The following is a 23,292-nucleotide window of genomic DNA, read 5'->3' on the forward strand; positions in this document are numbered from 1 at the left end:
TTCCATCAAAACTTTTATCTATTATAAAGTTATTTCAAGGAATTGTAATTTCCTTCAGAAATGCCCTGACCTGTGTAATAAAACCTGCATCTCTTGCAGATCTTCCTGTCCCATGTTCAAACTTAGCAGAGCAATGATCAAAAGACGTTATGATTAAGAGGTTGTTTTGTGGTCTTCATGGGAAAAGAGGGTTAAGTCTTAGCCAAAGTGTGGTTGCAGAGCACTTCAGTGATGTCTACTGGACCCATTGCTGGAATTAACATCAACCAGTCTTCTCACAAATTCAGACTCTAGTGACATCATTTTGTTCTCATCAAAAGAAGAACAGCACAAGGCCACCCTTAAAACCAGCAACCTAATGAAATTTAAATTAATTTTTGTTTTCCTAGTCACTGAAGAGAGCAGGAAAATGGATATTGATACAAAAATATCCTACCTATTGCTTTTTATTTCAAGTGCTTGCCCTTATTTTATCTTTAATAGGAAGTTGAAGGAAAAAAAAATAATGGTGGTTGTTACTACAGGAGCAAGCTAGCAATCACTTACCATAAACATGCTGAATCAAAGTTGATTGTTTAATCTTGTAGCAGTAAACCCAAGCCTTTACGTGAGATGTAAATCTTATTCTTTCTTGAGCCCAAGACACTCCTTTATCATCAACACATATGCATCAAAAGGCAAAATTTAGCCCGGAGTAGCTCTTTTTTTATGATCTTCCCCAGCAAATATTACTTTTCTATCCCCCAAGGCCAGGCAGAATATCCCAAAGAAATCTGAGACAAAGTTAGAGATATGCTCTGCTCAAGGGACTAAATCAGCTTGTTGGAAACCTAGGATCAAGGAGGAGCATTTCCTTCCTGACTCTCAGAGCTCCTGATGGTCTCAGCTCCAGGACAGGAATGAGCCACTACCCAAGTCCTTAGTCACAACTCTTTTGAGGTGATGTGTATTTGTGTGTGTATGTTTTTCTGCTGGGTTGTAAATTGATACATCTCCCAGTTCCAAAAGCAGAGAATAGGCTTATCTGACTAATTTAGATCTCACTAATTTAGATCTCCCTTTTAAAAAAAACCCACCCCACTGTGTGCTATGATTTTACATAGTGTTATTTCCTTTCAGGACAATCAGCATGCTAACAATCTATCTGGTACAAACATCACTTAGTGTCTGAAATATCTAGAATGCATTTCAAATTAAATCCTTTACTTCTGCTTACTTTTCCTCACCCAAAGAATAATGAGTGGTGTTACATCCCCCATTCACTTTGCAACTCCTCAGAGGAATTCTTCTCTCCAGCTTCCCAAGTTCAGTCACTTTCTCAGGAAGCAATTTCAGGCTAATAATACTAATAGTTCTGTGCCTAGCAATTCCACACAATCATCTGCATTCAAGGATATGGAATAGGATACACAAGAGAGAGCTTTTTGTTGTTTTGTTTTGTTTTGTTTTTGACATTTGCAGCATGTGCTTCATAACCACAGAATTTTCTTATTTGTGAAACTGTTTCTGGAGTTTGCTGCATTGCTCTCTTAAGTCTATGTATCTATGATATCTTCATCCCTTCACACTTTTCAGTGTTCATCACATTAATTGTTCGACCTTTCCTACAAAGAAGTGAGTGTTCCGCTGCTCGTGCTACTGACCTTTTTGCAAAACACTTTAAGATCTACGGAGAGAAAACAGATCCTGTTGAAAGGGCTTTGGGGGAGCTACTGAATCCAACAGCAAGAATCAACATGCAGTCCAAAGAACTGAGGATGGACAGAGATCCCAAATGGCCCTCCAGATGGTAGTAGATGATCTGTGCTGGTCCAGTCAGCCTGCTTCATGTGAAAGGATATAAGCAAATGGATAGGAGGCAACTGGTGCAATAAATAGCTTAAAGCCATGGATGGGGCCCAAGGTGGTCTCTTGATAACCTTCAAGTGTTTAAAAAACAAAAACAAGGAATAAATCATTTATAGACAGACTTCTTTTAGCCCTAGTAATAATAATTAAAAAAAGTGTTTGGGGTAATATTGAAGTTTCTTGGCCTGAAAGTCACACTTCATTTATGTGAGCAGTATTTCACTCTCTTTCAGAGAGAAATGGCTGAAAAAAAAACTGGACCACCACCTACAGCACAAACTGCACACTGTGGCACTATATGATTAAACTCCATAGCAAGTATAAGCAACATAAGTAATAGAGACAAAGGAAGGTCAGCTTCTCTTCCAAGCCATGTATGAAAATCCTTTGTTTCCCAGAAGAACCAATACACACCTCACAATCCTTAGCAGTTTTCAGGTAGGGAGAATTTTCTTAGTTGTCCACAGAGAAGAGAGAATTCTCACCAACAGTTATGCTCTCCTCTGTGCCTCTCATCTGATATTTTCATGGCGTTGGAGACCCTCTAGACCAGCCACAAACCGCTACAGCTTCAAGCCATCCACTGGCCACCCTTACTGCCTCAGCTGCTGAGAGGGGCCATACAAGCACATCTAACCACCTGCTTAAGTCACAATAAGCTACAAAAAGAAATAAGAGAATGAAACAAATAAATACAGTTCTTCTGGCTGCTTAAGCTGCCTGCCCATCCCTTCCTAATTTGGCTAGGGTTTTCCTCTCATTCATAATATTTCAGTGTAGATGGAATAGGGTTTTCCAGCTAGCCTTCCTTTGAAAGGCACAGCACCTTATCCCAGGTAGACTTTGCTTTTGAATAAGTGCATAGGTTGTTGCTGACATGCAGTACATTAAAAACAGGAATGTTAAAAATCAAAATGATTACTGCAGAATTCTTAAAATTAAACATCCTGTTAAAACATTTTTGAGAGAATGATTTTTTAGGGAAGAAAACTAATAAATAATCACATTAAAGATTTCCATGTCTAACTAGTTTTGACTAGTAACATACTCCAAAGGAAAAAAAAAATGAAAATTTTGAAACAACAAGGAACCCTAGTCTCAATTCTCAGGCTTATATCTCTAAAATTCCTTGTCAGTTTAACCTCAGACTTTATACAGACAAAAATCCTCTGATGGCTAGGGAAAATAACTGAAAAATTGCAGGTAGAAAGCAACATTTTTTTTTTAATAAAAAGTTAGAATAATGAGACCTAACATGAAAAGCTAGACATAATCTTAATGGTGGAATCACTAGAGGCGCCATAATATATTAAATATTTCTGCTTTTAAGCTCATAGTTCCACTGCATTGTATTTATAGACTGTCAGACTGCTGGAATCTGTATTGTTTTTCCTGATTTTTTTTTCTGTTATGAGATCATCTTTTGACAAATAGCAGAATCCCAAACGTTAGTGCTGTAATAGGTGAATAACTGTCTCACTTCTGAGATGTACAGTGAGACTATCATCTAACACATACACTGCTGACTGATGCTGAAAAGTCTCCAGGTGTTCACAGCGGTCTCATGGCAGCTTCCTCCTTGGGAGTGAAATGCGTTAGCTATGGACATGGACTAGAAGGCCTGCAAATGTTCATCTCATGGCCATAGGGTCTTGATAGCAGAAGATACATAAAGCTGCAGTCACAGCAATAAGCTGTGACAAGGTGATCTGTGATTTTCTTTCAGTTTCACAATGAGAAGCCCGGTCCCACCCAGTTCTCAGCACTTTGTGAGAATCATTCTGGTGCTTCTGGTTCTGTCTGACATCTCCAGTCCATTAAATCAGTAAGAGGCGTCCCTTTATCAGAGCAGCAGAAATATGTCATGGTCCCTTTCAAAGCCAAAAAGAGCTTGTTGTTATTATGGTGCAGACTTGAAGGAGTTGAAACCCACAGGATTCCCATGTGAATGCAGAGGCAAGTTTGTGAAGTGTGGACAGTTAGTGGGAAAAGTGTGTTGAAGGTTCACCTAGGCAGGTCACAAGCAGTTGACCCAAAGCATTGCCATATGCTTGAGTTTCTCATCTTACACCATCCACTCAGCCCATATTTTTGATAACAGCAACTCTTAGATGCATTTTCTCCATTGCACAGAGTATTAGTAACTTCATTATATGCATGCATTTTATCACAACACAATACACTGCTCCAGTTCTTGTATGGCATTCAATGCTTTCATGAATTATATTGATTCTCAAAGAGTCTGACCTTGCTCTTATTGAAGTCAGTGACAGGACTTCCATGAAACTTGATACACATTCACTATCCATTTAATTGCTGCTCAGAAAAGAATGAAAATATCAAGTGGCAGCAAGCAGATGGGAGAAAGGTATAGTGTTAACTCTGCAGTGGGCCAGTTTGAGACCAGCTCCAGCCCTAAGGCCACTCAAAATGAGCCCAAGCCACCACAGATCCAGAATGTTGTTTCCATCGCCAGGGCTTAGCAGCAATATGCAGGTGCTGTGGCTGTACTTGCTTCCCACTAGGACTCCTACGCCCAAGCTGGAAGTGTCTCAGCCCACACCGTGAGGGATTTCTCCACTCGCATGCTAGGAATACAGCTTCATCATCCCTGTGCTTTGAGGCACAGCTCACAAACACATGTGCAACTAGTTAGCATGTAATAAGAAGTTACCACCAGTCAAATGAGCTGCACCACCTAACTCCGTTCATGCTCTCATCCTGCTTACAGTGTGTGACCAGTTCAAACTGGTGTTCAGTAAGTGCTGTCAGAAGGAGATGTTTATTATATGTAGAATCTGATTTTCCTGCGCTGTGGCATGCACTGCCCTACCTAGAGCCATTTACCTTAATTTTCCTTAACCATCCTCTCCTTGCCTAGTTAGCCTGCAGCCTCCCACTTTGCAATCTCATTTCAAGGACTTTTCTTAAGAGCAAAACAAGCCGTATATTGCAGGGAATCAAATTATGATATTGAGGCTGGAATCCGGGCACTGACTACAACTGCTCACATGACTTTGCTAAAGAATTTCCCTGCTAGCTTCATAATTTATTTTCTTGTCATTCTGGGGGACAGTGGGGGAGAGACACTAAAAAATACATACCCCCATGTGGTTCAAAGCAAGCGTAAATACCCAAATATATTCAGTGGTAATGTTCAACACTTAGATAGTAAATCACTAGCTGTTTAAACATGTAATTATGTGTTAATATGCCTGCCTAGCAGAGGGAAAAAAAAAGGAACAATTCAGTAATTGGAGCATGGCATGGCATGCTTTTCCTCCTTGCTTCCCTAAAGACTGGAGGCAGTTTAGGCACCTTTATCTGTCTAAGTTAAATAATAATAATAATAATAATAAAATGACCTTTTAGGAGCCCTTCAGTATCTTGGCAATTGTGTCATCTCAACTCTTTCAGCAAATAGATAAACCCAAGAACAACTTTATTTCCTTGCCAGGAGAGTATAAAACAAGCTACAGTTTCTCCCATAACCTGTTTCCTTGTGCTTCTGAAGAAAAAATACTGCATAAGGAGTGTTTTTCCCTGATGATAATTCAAAGCCTAGAGAGCTTTGTTTTCTACCCCATTTAAAAATAAATACATGCTAATTATAGGACAAAAATAAAAATCTCTATTCTACTGTGCTGTGCAGTTCTGCTACTTGGCATGGGCAGAGGGATTGGTGCACTGTTGCTGTGAGCAATGGGGAGGGCTGAAAAGGAAAAATCAATGCCATTTCTTGTTCAATTAAGTTCATTGTGATTCAGAACCACCTCCTCACACTGCAGAGTCTGCAAGAGATCAGTGCTGCAATCAGTACCTTTTAGCAGCTTGCGTTCTCCGTCTGGACCTGCACAAGCCACTCACTGCCAGGGCATCACACTTTGCTCTGGAAAAAAAAAAAAAGGAAAAAAAAAAGCTTCCTCATGCGATCCTCTGAAATATATTATCATAAATCATGGGTCTTCAGGTGGAGAAGTCACAAACATGGGGGAGAGGGTGCAGGGCGGTTTCCAGAATGAATCATTTTATTTACATGTCAGAACTACTGCTGTGTCTTTTTACCCTTCAGTAAAAAGTTCACTCTCCTTGCTGCCTCACTGAGAAATATCTGCAATACATATTTTGCTGCTTGGTCTCTTTCAGGTTCAGCAGTGTGACAGTTTGATTCAAAGTCTTTTGGAAGTCAGTTGAAAGATGCTGATAGAATCCAGAAGACTATAGTTCGGACGCCCAGAAAGCAGGGGTCTGTAGTCACAGCTATCAGGAGTTCACAGCAATGGATTTTTTTTTACCTCCTCACATACCCCTCACCCTTTTAGTCTATGGCGTTCGTACAAAAAATACACAACTGCAATATAATGGTGCAAACTGGAGACTTTCTGAGCCACAGGCTCAGCCTGCTGAGGATGTCAGGCACTACCAGGGTGTGTAGTGCTCCCTCAGTTCCAGGTCCAGCACCCAAAGGTCAGCTCAGCTCCTCCCCACATGAGAGCCCAGTATGCTCGTGAGCATGTCTCACTCTAGTGACAGGAGAGACAAATTACAACAACCTGCCCCTTTCTCATCTGTCTTTAAGGGCTTCTTCCTGCTTCTCAGGTGGACAGCGCTTGCTGACAGGGTTCAATCCCAAATTATGAGGGTGGAGAGGAGCAAAAGGTTTCTTCCAAAAGCCTAAGGTAGGAATAGCACAGGCAAGGAGCAACATGAGAATAAGATGCCACTCCTCAATGTTGTTAGGTAAAGACCTCTGATGATCACAAAGGAGGTTTTACATCATGGATATATGTTAATCCATGGAGATGGATACATGAGGCACATAACAGCTCTTAGTCCACATCTATCCATATCTATTTCCAGCTTCTTTATTAGGTTATGGTGAGGAACGAAACAAGCCCTCAGGGAGCCTGCTCATCAGTTTAGTTGCTCTATCCATCTAAGAAGAGGAGGTCATAGTACTGCTCTTGATCTTTCCAGATGCAGTTATCTGCATTGCAGTTGACATGAGACAATGATATTTGAAAACTGTGCCAATTATGGCACATAGAGAATATCTGGCACAAATACAGGTTCTGAAGGAAAACTTGTAATGAATACCTGCTTCTGCTTAAGTTGCCCCTGTGTGAAACCAGTTTCCAGCTCACATAAATACATTCCTAATGGTGGAAGAGGAAGGGGAAGAGGCAATGAAGTTGTACTTGTTCAGCATCTCTGCAAATCAGGTGCATTTACAGATTTTCCCTGGTTTTCTTTGTCACAGAGTCCCAAAGCTGACTAAGAATTGCTCAAGTTGTAAACTCCTTACCCATCTTTATCAGAACATCTGACAGTACATCTTAGGGAAAACTTTCACCCTTATATATTTTTATTCACCCAGATTTCATCCTTCCTAGGCAAGTTAAATCTCATTTGAAGTTCTTGCAATGCACATGTAAATCTCTCCTGCCATGGTTCTCATCAGACTCATCACAACTAATTAACACATTGTTATCCCCACCCTCAGCCTTGTAATTCTCCTGAATGGAGAATTTTGATGGTTAAAGACTGATAAGGATAAATTTGAAACACAGAGAAAAATGAGCTAGCATCTCATAGCTAGCAATCTGATATGACTAGTTCTTTAAATATATATTTATGTTTCTTCTAGAAGAAAACATATTGATTGTTACAAAGAAAACGCAGAGTGATATTTTCAGTTATTGAAGTCCTATTTTAACTGAAGGTTAATAGCTGCTGTGGCAATGGATACTCTATAAATCAATGGAAGAAATATATGAAACAGAATACCACTCCACTGAGGGACATGCCATCTCACTGAGGTCAATAGAAGTTGTGGTGCTGACTTCCATGGAAGCAGGAAATACTCGCATGCCACCTGCTTTGGGTAATAGGTATGGGCACATAATGAGGGTGAAGTTTGTGAACCGAGTTTATGCTCTGGTAATGGCATTGTCATCCCAGATCCAGAGCCTGCTTCTGAAGCAAGATTCAGAACTTCTGTTTGTAATAAGAGAAAGTGAAATTATCCTAATAACAAGAGGGAGGATTCAGGTTTACTTTCAAGCTTGATACCCAGGCCAAGGAACCCATTAAGAATGCCAGCAAGCAATCCACAGCTCTGGTAGGATGCATACAGCTCTTCATAAAACTCACAATTCTTTATGCTGTCTGGGTTTCACGAGCTTGGCTGCAAGAGATCCAGCAATATCAGCCTTTTCACAGCTATTTCCCAGGTCCATCTCTTTCTCTCTGGCCTGTAATGAAAAGTATACAGACTGGTCTAATCAGAAAGATGTACTTTCCTCCAGGAAAATTTCAGCAGTAAAGATGCTATGGATTGGTACTGCTTCCTTTAGAGGCTGCTTTACTGAAGCCATCCTACACTTTGAAACATCCACAGGCACCTTAAGCAAATCACGTGTTGCAAACATAATTGTAGTGGGTGTGAACTCCATCTGGATGGAGCGCTGCAAGCTCACACACCTCCCTGGAGCCTGCCTGGGCTCCGCGGCAGCACGACTGCCACAGACTAATATAAAGGGGTCATGCTAAAAAGATGCAGAATTTCAAGTGCACGCTCACAGGCACCCTCCTAAAAATATATCACTGAAGAGTGCAGTTGAATGTAAATGCTACTATTTCTGTAATAGTGCTTTCCTTACTGGATTGGCTGGCACAGACTGATCATGGTCAAGTGACATCTTTTTCTTTTTTTTTTTTTTTGAGATGGCTTTTTGAAAGAGAAAATTACAGAGGACAAATACATTGAAATACATTGAATGTGAGTTTCAAAAGGATCTACCTAGGTTTGGCATTCCTTTCTTTTTTTATCTCTCTCCTCTTTTTTTTTTTCTTTGAAAATCCCAGAAACAGAGATTGAATATTGCCTCTTTCTATTCAGCATTTACTTCTGCATTGTATCGCTATTTTTTATGATGGAAGGTTTACCCAGCACTTACCATTTCTAAAGACTTTGCATCAAACATTCAAATATGCTCTATTTACTTCCCCACTTTATTGTTTTGAACCATTGCAAAAGTTTGTATTTTTAGAAATATCTTTTTGCTTGCATCAAATAACAATGATTTTCATGGTGGACCACAGGCAGTATTTTAGTACTAATTTCTAGGCAGAAATAGGGTAAACTCTGATCTTAGGTGAATAACTGATCTGAGTTCTTCCTACTTAGCTAAAGACAGACACCTCCAGCCAATATCTAATGACCAAGGTCACCCAAAAGAGCTTTCAGAGGCTGGTCACTAAACCTTGCCTGCCACATTGTCCATGGCTTCTTGTTATTTTTCTAATTCACATAAAATCTTGGAGGATTATATTATGGAGAGCTATTCATTTATCAGCTAGGCTTGATATCTGCATGCATTTTCTGGCTGACTACTTTTCTAGCAGCTGAGGAATAGGAAGGAGAAAAGCAACCTCTGCATGGTTGCAAAGCTGCCTGTCTGTCTGCCCTCTTAGGGGACCGGTGAGACAGGGAGAGGGTGGGACAGAGTCATGGGCTCCTATTTCATCTCGGTTTCGCTCAGGCTGACTCTCAAACCGATGGGAAATGGAAAGCAAAACGTCATTTACCTGGTAGGGGTATGTTACTGCAGGCTGAATGAGGAGCAAGTGCAGTTCTTACACACCCATAGGAGAGCGTTTTAAATACCACTGCGATCACTTAACATCCCCTCCCCAAACCTGACTGAATGCTTAGAATAGACCAGTTTCTGACAGACAGCACCAGACATTCAGTTTTTATCTGTATTACTATGCCGCAGCCCTGAATTCAGGAACCAATAGCATTAACACTGTGTGAAGAGGCAGTTTGCATGAGGAAAGGATGCAAGGGAAAAGAAATGCAGGGATGCAGACAGCTTTGCAAGGAAAAGCAGATTTCTTTGCCAGGGCTCTGCTACCTAGAGCATGCTGCCTCTTTGGAGTCTCAGCCATGACAGTGAGCCTGAAGCTAAACGAGAAGCACATCTCCTAAATGCAGTGGGTCCCCTTGTGGTGGATGGTTTCGAGAGCGCCAAGCTAGCTTCAGATTAGCTACAGAGCGTGCTGCTGTGACAGCGCAAACCTCACCACCCAAACACTCACCCGCCGCGCAGGCACATGGTGCAGCCCACGCGGCACTCGCCTCTGCCGCGGCCCCACGCTCCGCCGCGCGGAGACAGCCACTTCAGCTATATCTAGCGGTGCTAAATCTGGAGAGCAGCCGTGGGCTCCGTCCATGTGCCTCAGCCCCAGCAGCCACCGCACGCAGCCACAGGATGACACTCGCTGCCATCAGCCTTAACATACGGAGTAGGAGAGCGCAGGGAAAAAAACGGACCCATGAGGAAGGTTTTCCTTGAGAAAAAAAGGGCAAAATCGTGCTGACTTGCTGACTAGCAAATTGTCCTCATAGAGCCGAGTGAGACACTGAAAAAAGTTCCTCTTCTAAAATATATAAGGTCATCTTTTACAGAGGGGCTAATAAGCACACATCATCAAACACCATTTTGAGAAGAAAAAAAAAAAAAAAGATGGGGGAGGATAGTTAGTTAAATATAGTTAAATAAATATCTACCTTTCATTTTGCTCCAGGTCCCCAGCAATACTGAAATGCTGCTGCTATTTGAGGTGGGTTGAAACCCCTGACTTTTGTGCAGAATCTGTAGAGAGACAGGTTCACTCTCAGGGCAGGGGAGTTTGTAAGGTTGCAGCCAAGCTCAAATTTCAGACAGAATTGGACTTCCGCAAGGATCAAGGATCAAGCATGCAGAGGAATTTGCCCTAGGCCCATTTTGGCTGTTGTAGCACCATAATTGATGCCCCTTGCTATTTTTTTTTTGATGGAATGTCTGTTCTTATGAGATTTGTGGCCAAATTGCCAGACATTCTAGCCATTTCTGCAGTGATGGACATAACCGAAAGACTGATATTCAACTCTTCATGACTGTACATTTGAAAACTGCCCTGAAGTTCATTCCAAAGCAGATATTACGTAGTGTAATGTTGAAAATATGTCCAATACAAGCCTCTTTGGGCTTAGTTCAATTCTAATCTTCACCTATAGTTTGGCTACTCTTAGAAAAAGAAAAAAAAAGGCAGAAAAAAAACATAGTAAACAAAAATATATAAATGAACTGATAAAATACCAACAGAATCATAGAATGCTTAGGGTTGGAAGGGACCTCTAGAGGTCATCTAGTCCAACCCCCTGCACACGCAGGGTCACCTAGAGCACGTGGCACAGGACTGCGTCCAAGCGGGTTTTGAAGATCTCCAGAGAAGGAGACTCCACAAACTCTCTGGACAGCCTGTTCCAGTGCTCTGTCACCCTCACTGTTAAAAATTTTCCTTAAGTTCATGTGGAACTTTTGGTGCTTCAGTTTGTGGCCGTTTCCTCTAGTTCTGTCGGTGGCCACCACTGAAAAGAGGCCAGCACCATCCTCCTCACTCCTTCCCTTAAGGTACTTATAGACACTGATCAGGTCCCCTCTCAGCCTTCTCTTCTCCAGGGTGAACGGGCCCAGCTCCCTCAGCCTCTCCTCATAGGGCAGATGTTCCAGGGCATACGGCAAATGTTCCAGCGCAGGAGAGTTTCATCCTCCCGCAGCCTCCACTCTGCCGTGCTTCTACAAGCATGCCTGTTTTTTTTAACTAGCCAACACAGCCACAAGTGGCCAAGCCAACAAGAGGGTAGATGCAATGTTCCTTTTACATTCCTTAGCCTACGCTGCATTCATCGTCTTCTTCAAATGTGCTAATAATGCCCCAACTGGGAGACTTGTAACAACTATTGGGTTATCTAGTTGCTCCCTTCAGGAACAAGACCAAAGCTCTAATTTTAAGGACAGCCTTGACATCCATGTTGCATTGAGAAAGCTTCCGCTGCCATGATAGCAAGGAGCTAGGAAAAAGTGCTTTGCCTTTATTCCAGCTTACATTAATGTATTTTCTTCCGCTGGAAACGAACATCAGCACAGAGCCCAAAAGCTCAGTTTTAGATGCCTTTCTGCCACCAGTATCTTTAGGAGTGTGTAAAAGACAATTCTCCAATTCTGCTCAGGGCTGCACCTTCATGGTTGCTTGGACTGAACCAAAGCGCCAACTGCCATCGGAAGAGGCATCCACTGCTCATGCTTATACTGCACTTGCTATCATGCATCTGCTTGATGACCTGGCTCAGGGAAGCAAGCTTGCTGAATACAGATCTCTCTTTTTTTCCTTTTTTTTAATTACTGAGGTTGGTTTTCAGTGAGATCTGTCTTCTAATCCGCAGAATCACAGAATGGCTGCGGTTCGAAGGGACCTCTAGAGATCATCTAGTCCAGCCCCCCTGCTCCAGCAGGGACACCTAGAGCACGTGGCACAGGTGGGTTTGAGGATCTCCAGAGAAAGAGACTCCACAACCTCTCTGAGCAGCCTGTTCCAGTGCTCTGTCACCTTCATAGTAAAGGAATTCTTCCTCATATGGAGATGGAACTTCCCGTGTTTTAATTCGTACCCCTTACCCCTTAATCCAGCTCACCATCCGTAATGGAGATACATAAACATGGAGAAGAAGTGGAACAAAAAAGGTGGGTGGGAGGAGGGAGAGGACCTGAGCTCAGCCGGCGTTTTTTATCTTTAGGCCCCTAGCTGACTATGAGAGTAAGTATACACCATTATCCCTGCTTTCCAGTAGAAGGAGGGGGTTGGGGCTTCTCAGTTGCTTGAAGTGTGTGCACGTGCAGGCTGTCACTGCACACGTAATGTAGACATAAGGAGACAATGGCATTTACTGACTTTATTTTGTGAATGGAGCTCTCAGCAAGGAAGTTTTTCGTCTTGCCCTCCGGTTTACCTCCTCGTTGCTACGATTCATTAATCTCATGCAAGCCCTCTCCTGGTGTCAGTCTTCAGTCACTTGCAGCCTAGGAGGGTTACGGGGTCCACATTTGTCACTGCTACCCCACTCCTGTTCAGGCTTGAGGATTGTCACAGGCATCTTGCACAAGAGGATGCAACTGGTAGCACAGCTGGGGCAGGACACCAAGGTGCTACCACTGCTTAGGTGGGCTAGAGTTGTGGAGTAATAAAAGTCCATGGTAGCTCTTGCTCCAGGCAGATTCCCTTTGGCTGTTGTCACTGATATAGATGGCTTGGAGAAGGCCAGAGCTGAGCTAAGGAGTAATAGCTGTGTGAGGGAAGGGGGAAAGGGTAGAAGATGGCATTTTAGGCTGGTGACCTCATCCCGTGAAAACACCACATGAAGCCCTTAGCTTCCTCTTGTGCCATGCTCCAGGTGAGGCGGCCTTGAGGAGCATCCCGGGAGGATGCCAGACTACAGGAGAACCCCAAACTCCTGGGCCTGGGCAGCATCCCATGTAGCCCTGGAGTTGCCCCCTTCCCCCAGCGCTTCACCCTGCCTGGCTGCATGCGTGACCCGCACTCCCCTCCGTGCATCACCCCGCAGGACGGGGCGCTGGCACCCCGGCCGGCCCGCTCCTCTGCGGCCCGGTCCGGCCCGCTGGCCCCCGCCGTGCCACCGAGTCCCAGCAGCGGGGACCGGGCTGCGGCGGCGAGGTGCGAGCGGGGCCCCCGGGCATCCCCAGCGCAGCCCCGCGATCCGTGCGGGAGCGGCGGGAGCGGCGGGAGCGGGCACGGGCTGCGGGGCGGGAGCGGGCACGGGCTGCGGGGCGGGAGGGCCCGGCCCCCGCCGCCTCCCCGCGGCCCGGGGTGACGTCATGGCGGGGGAGGGGCGGGGGGGCACCCCCTCCTCCGCAGCGCGGGGGCCGGGCCGGCCCCGACGGGGCGGCCCGGGGGCGGGAGGGGGGTTTCTGCGGCGCCATCCCCGCCCCCGGGGCGGCTCCCGTGCGTGCGCGTGTGCGTGGGGTGTGTGTGTGTGTGTGTGTGTGTGTGCGGGTGTGCGGGTGTGCGGGTGTGCGTGTGTTCATGTGCGTGTGCGGGTGTGCGGGTGTGTGCGGGTGTGCGTGTGTGTGTGTGCGGGTGTGTGTGCACGTCTGCGTGTGTGTGTGCGTGTGCGTGTGCACGTGTGCGCGCTCCGGCCCCGAGGGTCGTTGGGAGCCCCGGAGCGGGGAGCCCGGCGCGGTGCGGAGGTTTCGCGGCGATTAACGGCCCGGGAGGGGAACCCGGGGAGAGTGGGATCGGGATGAACGCGGGTTGTGATGCCTATAAATGGCGTTTCTCTTCCAAGGTGCACACTTAAAAAAAAAAAAAAAAATCAGTCAGTGTCATCCCCCCACGTCAGGGCTGGTCGTGGGCGTGAGGCTGTACTTCCTCCGCCCCCTCCTAATGGAGTGAACCATTCCCAGCTATCCCTCCTCTCCCTCCTCTATTTCTCCCTCTTTCTCTCCTTCTTCTCTGTCTCCCCCCTTGTCTGCAAAGTCCTCCGCTGCTCGGAACTTGTTGGCAATGCCTATTTTTCAGCTTTCCCCCACGTTCTCCAAAGTAACTATTTAAAGATCTGCAGCCGCAAATGGTTTTACTAAATGTAGGATGGGACTTAAGTTGAACGGCAGATATATTTCTCTGATCCTTGCTGTACAGATAGGTAAGTGGACTGCCAAATTGTGTATCAAGTTTTATGCACCAAATCCCAATTGATGCATGCAGAAAGGGAATGTCTAAATAACCTCGAATTGCTGCCGTGATTTGTGGCGATGGGTCTGTGGAATGTACTCTGTTCGCCGCCTCTCTGTGCGCTCTCTGCTCTGCTTCCTTTATTTTCTCTTTCTTTTCTTGTCTTTTCTTTTTTCTTTCCGTTTTATTTTTCTCTCTGTCTCCTTTTCGAGGGCATTTTCGCGATTTTTCCAAGATGTCAAGTCAGGCAGTTCAGAAGGATAGAGAAAGAATTCCTTATTCCTCTTAGATTGTTAATCATTTTCCTAGATCAGTGCCTGCTCATTCATAGTTGTATTCTCCCCTTCTTCTGTCTAACTCGCACCCTCTGTTTCGGCCTCGTTAATAATTGCATTTATATTTGCTTTTTTGATAGCTAACGCATTCCATTCCACGGACAATTTAGGGACTCCTGTGCTAATAAATCCTCCCCTCCCCTGGTCCCAAGAGGCAAAGAAATAACAACTGGCATAAAATAGCTAGTGAGAGATCTAGTGGAAAGTTCTTTTTTTTTTTTCTGCAGAAAATCAGGAAAAAAAAATGAAGGGCTGCCTTTAGTAAGCTCGAAGCTCTCTCTTTTGCAGAGCAACATTAAAAAAAAAAAGAAAAAAATCAAAAATTGAACCACCCGAATACAGAGATAGAGCAAGTAAAAGCCAAAAAAAGAACCGCGAAATCCCACTACGTTTTCGTCAATTCTGCGCGAAGAGAATCGCTGTCAAAATGCCCCCAAATGTCTATATATGTTCCAAAATTCACTGAAAATAGTTCAGGTTTCCCTCTACTCTCCTATGTATTTTTGTATATTCGTTGCTGTTTCTGTTTATTTTTCTTTATAGTTAATTTGGTTGGCTTACTCCTACGTTGATTTTATTTAAGTATTTATTGAGTAACAGACATTAAACAATCTGCAAGTTAATGACCACTTTGGTCTCATGTGGGCAAATTTTAAAGGTTATATATCGCATATATTCCCAAGCACGAACCCAAACTAGCATTCGGTAAAAGGGCGATTAAAGCGCGTCTTTTGTTATCCAGATTGTCAGGTGTGAAGGGAGGCTTGAAAATATTTGCCTGTAAAGGAATTCTGATTAAAAAAAAAAAAAAACTCAGCATTGCACTGCTATTTAGAGATCCTTTCGCCGGGTCGCCCTCCTCACCAGACAACCTCTGCAGCGTTTTGTGGGTACCAAAAGCCAAAGAAAGAAAGAAAAAACAAAAGAAAGAAAGAAAGAAATGAAAAGGAATGGGGGGAGAAAAAGAGAGGGAGGAAAGAAGGGGACTAAATGCACTGAATAGTCTCTCATCAATAAGGGAAAAATATATGAAATATCGACCCCTGGAAAATGAGGATATACGTTGCAAATCCCTATATTCGTATTATTATTCCGTTTTAAATTATGTTCAACTCTTCGGAAGGCCATTTTTTCCTGTACTGTCAAAGAAAGGCAGGGGAAGGCATTAATTGGATGTTATCCTTAATATTAGTCCTTGCATTTTTGTTTTGTTTGTTCGTTTGGAGGAGGAGGAGGAGGACATTACCTCATTTGTGCTTATTTGATTCCACCGAGGGAGGATTTTATTCCCGGTGAAAATTCAAAAGACTGCTAGAGTCGCCAGGAAGCGCCGTCCCCGGGCGGCTGCGAGCAGGAGCAGACACATTTGCAGAGTTACCCCCAAATATTGCTGCACACCGCCGAGATGCTGGCGATGCCATCGCTTTGCGGTGCCCTGGGAAAGGACAGATTTAAAGCTTTTGGAGGGCTTGACTTTTCTCCGCTCTTCCCGTATTTCTGGTAACCTTCCCCTCTTCTCCCTCGCCCCCCGCCCCCTTCCGAAATCAGCTGCCCCTGCCGGTTGTCGGTGAGGATTTTGCAAAGGGGCTGCGCTTGTCTGGGCTCGTGTGAAATGGATCTTTGACTTGGTCCCAAACCATAGCTTTAGAAAACGTGTATTATCAGTATTGTTGTTATTGCTCTTATTGCTATTATTTGGGCAGCGAGGACTGGGAGCTTTCGGAACTCGGTGACATTTTGGAAGGTGACAGAGGGGAGGGAGCGGGGGCTGAGCCCCGCGGAAGGTGATCGGGGAAGGGCGCGGGAGCGGGTGCAGCTAAAGGGCGCGCGGACTTGGAGGGCGAGGAGGCGACTGCAGGAAGGGACGAACTCCGCCGGGGAGGGCTCCTGCGGTCCTTCTGCACTGCGAATTGCGGCTGGTTCCCATCTCTGAAGGGAGGGGGTTGGCGGAGGGAGAGGGGGCAGGACGGCAGAGCACAAGCGAACTGGTTCAAGAGAAATCCCGTTCTCGTTTAAGTGGGCAGGACTCTCCTATCTTTTTTTTTTTTTTTTTTTTTTTTTTTTTTGTGAGTCTTGGGGGTACCCTGGTGCCCTTGGACGGAGTATCTCGCGGCGAGGGGGCGGGTGGACACCCAGGGCCAGGCCACCCCGCAGGGAGAGGAGATACCCGGCCCCCGCTGACCCCAAATGTGTCGCTCTAGCCCCTCTCCGGGCAGAGCTTCACTTTGGACTGTGGATTTTCAGCGTAGCTTGCAGCATTTTGGGGAGGAATGCGTAGAACTTGCCCTCCTCTTTTCCCCTTTAGCAGCCAGAATGGAATCGCGCTGAATTTACAGGACATCGCTTCGGCCTCGCGATGGTCCTCATTTCTTCTCTGTTTGTTTGCCTAGGTTTATTTTTATTTTTATTTATTTTTTTTTCCTGCCGTAGCCAATGTCTGTAGCCTGCTGGGGTTTTGATGTGGCGGCTGGTGCTGGTGTGTGGAGGGGAGTGGCCAGCAAGTCGTGTTTACGATAAATTAAATGGCAAGAGGAAGATATGGGCCGAAACGGCATCTTTCGGAGCCAGCCCTTTCCCTGGGAAGCGGTGCCCAGTGCGCAGAGAGGGGCTGTGGGCAGTCGGGGCAGCCCCGCCACTACCGGCTACAGGGACCGCCGGAGTCAAGCCGGGGGGCACCGGTGACCCCCCCAGTTCCCTGTCCCCCCCAATAGGGCTGTTAGCGTCGGGCAGCCGCGAGGTCCGGGCGTGCATTTCTGTGCGTGGGCACAAGGGACGAGTTTAGGGGGGCCTCGGCACGCAGGAGGGCACAGCGAGGGGGCAGGGGGACGGAGCACAGCCGTGTCCACCCCTCCGCCCGGCCCGACGGCGCGGCCCCCGCATCCCGCAGCAGCCGTGTCACGCACACCGTAATTCACCGCCCCCGGCCTCCGCAGAGCTTTGTTGCTGTTTTTATCGTTATTGTTTCCTGCCGAGTGCCTCCCCGCCCCACAGCACAGTCCCAGGGGGTGTGAGGGCAGCGGGATGCCCTCCTGTGTTCCACCGTCCTCCTCGCTCCGCACCGCGACCGTGCGGTGCTAGTGCCCGCGTGGCGTTGGGTTTGGGGGCTGATGCTTCGAGGGGACGCTGCTGTGCCTTTCTGTATTGCGACTCTTTGTACGTTTTTTTCCCCCTCATTTCACACGGTATTTTCTAAGGGATCTCTAGGTAAAAAAAAAAAAAAAAGAATTAAAAAAAATAAAATAAAAAGGAAGCGTATGAGAGCATTGCCACGCGCCTGCTGCTTCGAGGTGGAATTCTCTAACAAAAGGCAGAAGCAGGCGTTGCATTTCGAAATACCCTGCCCTCCTCCTCCTCACCCTCACCCTCCCCCCCCAAAAAAAATTAAAAAGCTGTTAATCCAGGGGCACCGAAATATGCATTAAAAAAAAAAAAAAAAAGAACCACGGGTCGGGCCAGGGGGCCAGGGCCACGCGCGCTGCTGCCCCGGGGCTGCCCCGGCGCCCCCCACACCGCGGCCGGGGGGCGCGGGGCGGCGGCGCTGACCTGTGCCCTGTGCCTGCCCCGCAGCGCACCTGGTGCAGGCGGTGAGAGCGGCGGGGCGGTGCGATGCGGTCTTTAGGGGCTTCTCGGACTGTTTGCTGCGGCTGGGCGATAACATGGCCAACTACCCGCAGGACCTGGACGACAAGAGAAACCTCCAAACGATCTGCGCGTAGGTCTCGCCTTTTTCCTTCTCTGAGGGCGAGGGTCTGGGGGGAGAGCGGGGGGTCACCAGCGCGGCCGGGAGGGGCGACGTGGATGGTGCCGTGGGCAGGGAGGGGACAGAAATAGCGCGGGGTTTGGTCCTGAAGGGTTGGCTTCTCCGCCCCGGCCTCCCTCCAAACGCGCTGCCATGGGGAAAGGCCAAGCTCGGGCAGTAGTGCAGTCTAGAGGGAGTTTTACAGCTCCCTTCATCCCTTTTTTTTTTTTCCTTGGTGAAGTCATTTTTATTCCCTCCTTTCTTTCCTTAGCTCCCCGTTTTGATTCCTTTCCCTCTCCCGCTTTGCACCTGAGATCTTGGAAGCGGCTGCTGGGGGAGGGGCGGGAGGAGGCGGTGGGGGGGGGGGGGGCGGGCTGTTTTTACTACTCTTGTTGCGGCCTTTTGGTCCCCCGCTGCTGGGGATGCTCTGGGGGTGGCTCCCAGTGGCGGCAGGTCAGGTCACCGCGTACGGGGCTTCCCCGGGGCTGGAGAGACCCTTCCCTCCAAAACAAACTTAAACTAAAACAAAAGACTCACGGCCGCAGTAACAACCGCTCCGCGACATAGGGACGCCCAGCCTATATATCTGTATTTACATTCAGTGTCACCTCTCCCTCATCTCCCATCTTCCCTAAATGTCCCTTGGCCGGGGAAGGTGGGGAGGGGTGGGGGGACGCCCTTTCCTCCTGGATCCCCCCTCCTTAGCAGCGGAAAAGCCCGTTTCGCCAGAGTTTCGCCTAGTAAATGTTGCAGAGTAGCCCCGATTCTGCTGCTGTCAGAGAGAGGAGGAATGGGAAAGAGGATGACAAGAACCAGAAAAAAAGTAAATAAAATAAAATAACAAATAAATGGGAAGTAAAATAAATAAAATAAAATAAAATAAAATAAAATAAAAATCTTGAAAAATCAGTAGTTCGTCCCCCCTCCCCCTCGCAATTCCTCTAGGAAGCTCGAGGACCGCGGGAGTGGTGGATGAACCCTAGTTCATCCTGGTAGCTGGTTTGCTTTCCCCCAGAGCTCAAGGATGCTACTCCTGGTGGAGGGAAACTCGGGGCCGGTGTCAAAAGGGAGGGAGGGAGGGGGCCTCTAACTCCGGCCTCCGCCTACCCCACGTCGGGGTCTCGCTGCCAGCGCAAGGAGGCAGAAAGAGGCGTTTTCGTTACTTTTGGAAGAAATCTGGTTGAATAGGGTAATCGCCTTCTTTCCCGTTTGCTGTTTTTCCGTTACAAACTCACCTCGCCGAGGGAAAAGGAAAAAAAAATAGAATCCTATTTAGAAACGAGATAAGGTCATTCGACACAAACGTGTTTAAAATAGTTTTTCTATTTTGGCTCTGCGAAAGTCAGAAAACAAAGGGCGTGAAATGGAACGAGAATGGAGAGGAAAGGAGAGGAAAGGAGAGGAAAGGAGAGGAAAGGAGAGGAAAGGAGAAAGGGGAAAGAAAAGTCTGGAACTCTTCTCTCTTCCTACCCACAGATTTCTGAGCCTAACGCGCCTTTTGCAGCTCCTACTAAGGCTGGCACCTCGCTTTAAATGCTGGGATAAGGTTTACTTCGTGTCCTACATAAAGAAAAAATGCGGAATAAATGAATCTTCGGGGACTGCAGAGTCCCTGATGCCCTTTGGTCCTGACGTCCTGGACCAGAGGTGGTCCCGAGGTGCAGAAATAACCTTTTCCCGAGCAAGACCCTTTCCCTGACCACCTCCCATGGCCCCATTTGCCTTCTCCCACTGTCGGGATGTATATTGAAAGAAGATGGGGGAAGATTTAATTTTCCTTTGGGAGATGCAATTACAGTAGAAATACTGCAGGAGATGCGCACACTCAGACTCCTGGCTTCTCTGTATCTCATCATTTATCACAAATGTAGCAAACATTGGAGTCTACCACCAGCTACGAGTGCTCATAAATTAGAGGCCACGGGAATACTTAAAAAAATAAAATCAGAAAAGAAAGGAAAAAGAAAATCAAAATCCAAAATAGCAGGCACCTGCCGGAGGAGTGGTGACAGTATGGATAGGGAGAGGGCAGATCCCTAACCTTAGGCTCCAGGATGGTTTTAGATAAACCAGATTGGAAGAGAAAATGCCTGTCCGCCCCCCTTGTCAGATCCGCGTTAGAAGGAGAATAGTAATAATAATTAAAAAAAAAAAAAAAAAAAAAGTGCGAGAACAGATGGAAATCATCCCGGGGAATGAGAAACCCTTCGCTGCCCCAGGCTCGCGACAATGGACCGATGCACCAGGAGGCCCAGGCGGGAAGCTCTGTCCTCTTCCTCCTCTCCCTCGCCCCGTTCCTCTCCCCCTGCACCGGGAACTGGCGCCCCGGGGCTGTCACCTCGACGGGGAAAGGCAATTTTTGCAGCAGCCCGGGCTGATCCCGGGGGCACAGAGGGTGCCTGGTTAATCCCCCGCCCCTTCGTTCCCCCGGCCCCACACGCAGCGGCTCCCCCCGGAGCGGGGAGCAGCGCAGAGCTGCTGTGGGGCAGCCGGCAGAAGGCGGAGGGCCGGCACTCCGGGCGGGTCGCGGGGCGGGGGGCTGTTTTTTAGGCCGGGGAGGTGCTGGCTCCTCCCCGCCGGGGTCTGCCCTGCGCGGGTGCCTTTTTGACGGCGGCTGCTCTCCCCTCTTGCAGGTACTGGGATGATTTCCACGCCTGCACCCTCACAGCTCTCACCGATTGCCAGGAAGGAGCGACAGACCTCTGGGAGAAATTGAGACGGGAGTCCAAAAACCTCGACTTCCAAGGCAGCTTATTTGAACTGTGCGGAGGCAGCGCCGGCTCGGCAGCGTCTCTCCTCCCGCCGGCTTTGCCCGTGCTCCTGGCGGCTCTGTGGGCCGCGCTAGTGACCTGGCTGCCTTTCTAAGGGGGCGACACACTTACACCCACACCCTCTCCATGCGCCGGATCTATAGAGGAAGTGTCCATCCGTTGCTTTGGGCACGCTGTGCTTATCTGTGGTTGGTGATGATGGTGGTGGTGGCTGCTGATGGTGAAACACCCATGTAGGACTGTGGAAGCGTTCTCTCTTTTTATTTACTTATTTACTTATTTTTGTGTTTTATTTGCCAAATGTTACCAAACAGGCAGCGGCGCGAAGCCCAAATCGGACCTCAGCTTTACTATCGCTTCAAATCAAAAAATAGAAAAATAATGAAAATAACAGCTCGAGCCCTCGTTGTGCAAAAGAAATCTCAGGAACGGCTCTGGGCCACCTAATGATAACGTTGTAATCGGCCAGGGTAACGCCTGGCAGGCCACGGGCTCCTCTAAAAATATGGCAGTGTGTGAGGTGAGAACAAAAAAGCAGACAAAAAAAAAACCCTCACTGGCGATGAATCCAAGATAGATGTCCACGTGTGAAGCATATGGTGAATAATTCACAATCTCTCATCTTTCCTCCACAGTCGCTTGTTTTTGGTCATTCCACTGCAAAAAAAAATAAAAAAATAAAATAAAAAAGAGTCTTTTAAGAGAGAGAGAGAAGTGGGAAACGAACAGTTAAAAAAAAAAGAAAGAAAGAAAAAAGGAAAAAAAATAGAAGGAAAGAAGGGAAGAACGAAGAAAAGACCTGTGTCAAAATGCCTGGAGGAGCGAAGGAATGCTGCTAACAGATCTGTGAGAGTTTACCTTTAATTGCTTTTCGAAGGCATCTTTCCGAATTCACTGCCTTTATTTTTCCCTCCTCTTTGTTTTAGATGTTACACATACCAGTAAAACACCTGAATATCCAACAGTAGAGATCACAAAAAGGGGGCTTAAATGTAAACCTAATAATAATAAAAAAGCAACAGCAACAACGTAATAATTTTGAAAAAAAGAGCCTTGATTTTAAAAGAGAAAAATGTAATTTAAAAATAAAAGTTTATTATAAAGTCAATTCAGCAAAAAATAACAAAAAAAGATTTGCTACAAAGTATAGACAGAAGTATAAAATAAAAATTATTGTTTGAAATGAGGATGTCGTCATTTTTATATAATACGCCTTGGGTATCTTGAAAGGAGAAGGCTTTTGAGGCAAGGAGGGCTAAATGCAGAACTGATCCCTTGACGAATGTTGCGATTTCAGTTCAAACAAGGACAAGGCTGCCGAGATGGTTAGTCTGAGCCTTCTTCTTTTCTTTTTTTCCCTCCTCCCTTTTATTTCTTAACAGCATGCTGCAAATTCTCTTCTCCCTCCTCTTCGTCTTAAAAAAAAAAAAGAAAAAGAAAAAAGAAAGAAAAAAAGGGATTGCAGGAATTGCCCGCGTCTCCGCGCGGACCTTCAGCAGGAGCGGAGGCCCCGCGCGGAGGCGCGGAGCAGGCGCGGGGCCCGGCGGCGGGAGGAGCAACCACCGTTAAGGAGAGGAGGAGGCTGCGGCGCCGGAGCCGGGGCGCAGAGCAGCCCTTTCATAATTAATAAGGCAGCTCAGGCGGGGGAGCGAGGGGAAGGGAAGGGGGGGGGAAGGTATTGATTTGGCAGCAGAAGCTGCTCTAACCTCGGCTATTTATAGGCGCCCGATGCCTCTATAAAGAAATATATAAGAAAGAGTAAACACGTCCTTTTTACCTATAAAGCTAAAGCGAGAGCTCAGCTGGCGAGTGGGGGCGGGGGAGGGAGGGAGTGATGGGAAGGTAGGGCTGAGAATTTAGAGAATTCTAAATTATAGAGAATTTATTCTGGTGGGAAATCTTGCCTGTGTTGTGCCCCCCTCTTTGCCAGTGTGGAGGGTGGCGGATCTCTCTCTCCTTCGCCCCTTCTCCCTTCTCTTCTTCTTTCCCAAGGTCCGCAATGTAATGGGTAAGCAATAGTAAA

General features: G+C 46.7%; 1 protein-coding gene across 1 annotated transcript; it reads left to right on the forward strand.

Moving 5' to 3' along the window:
* Positions 1–14,132: 14,132 nt before the first annotated feature.
* Positions 14,133–21,645, forward strand: NRN1 (neuritin 1). The gene is made up of 3 exons (XM_088521752.1): positions 14,133–14,395; positions 18,327–18,471; positions 21,132–21,645. The coding sequence occupies exons 1-3, from the start codon at positions 14,341–14,343 to the stop codon at positions 21,361–21,363; spliced, it is 432 nt and encodes a 143-aa protein (XP_088377878.1). The 5' UTR covers positions 14,133–14,340; the 3' UTR covers positions 21,364–21,645.
* The last annotated feature ends 1,647 nt before the right edge of the window (positions 21,646–23,292 follow it).

Source organism: Tinamus guttatus, unplaced genomic scaffold, assembly GCF_059628265.1.
Source record: "Tinamus guttatus ecotype Peru unplaced genomic scaffold, ASM5962826v1 Tinamus_guttatus_pri_ptg000131l, whole genome shotgun sequence".
NCBI classification, from domain to species: Eukaryota; Metazoa; Chordata; class Aves; order Tinamiformes; family Tinamidae; genus Tinamus; species Tinamus guttatus.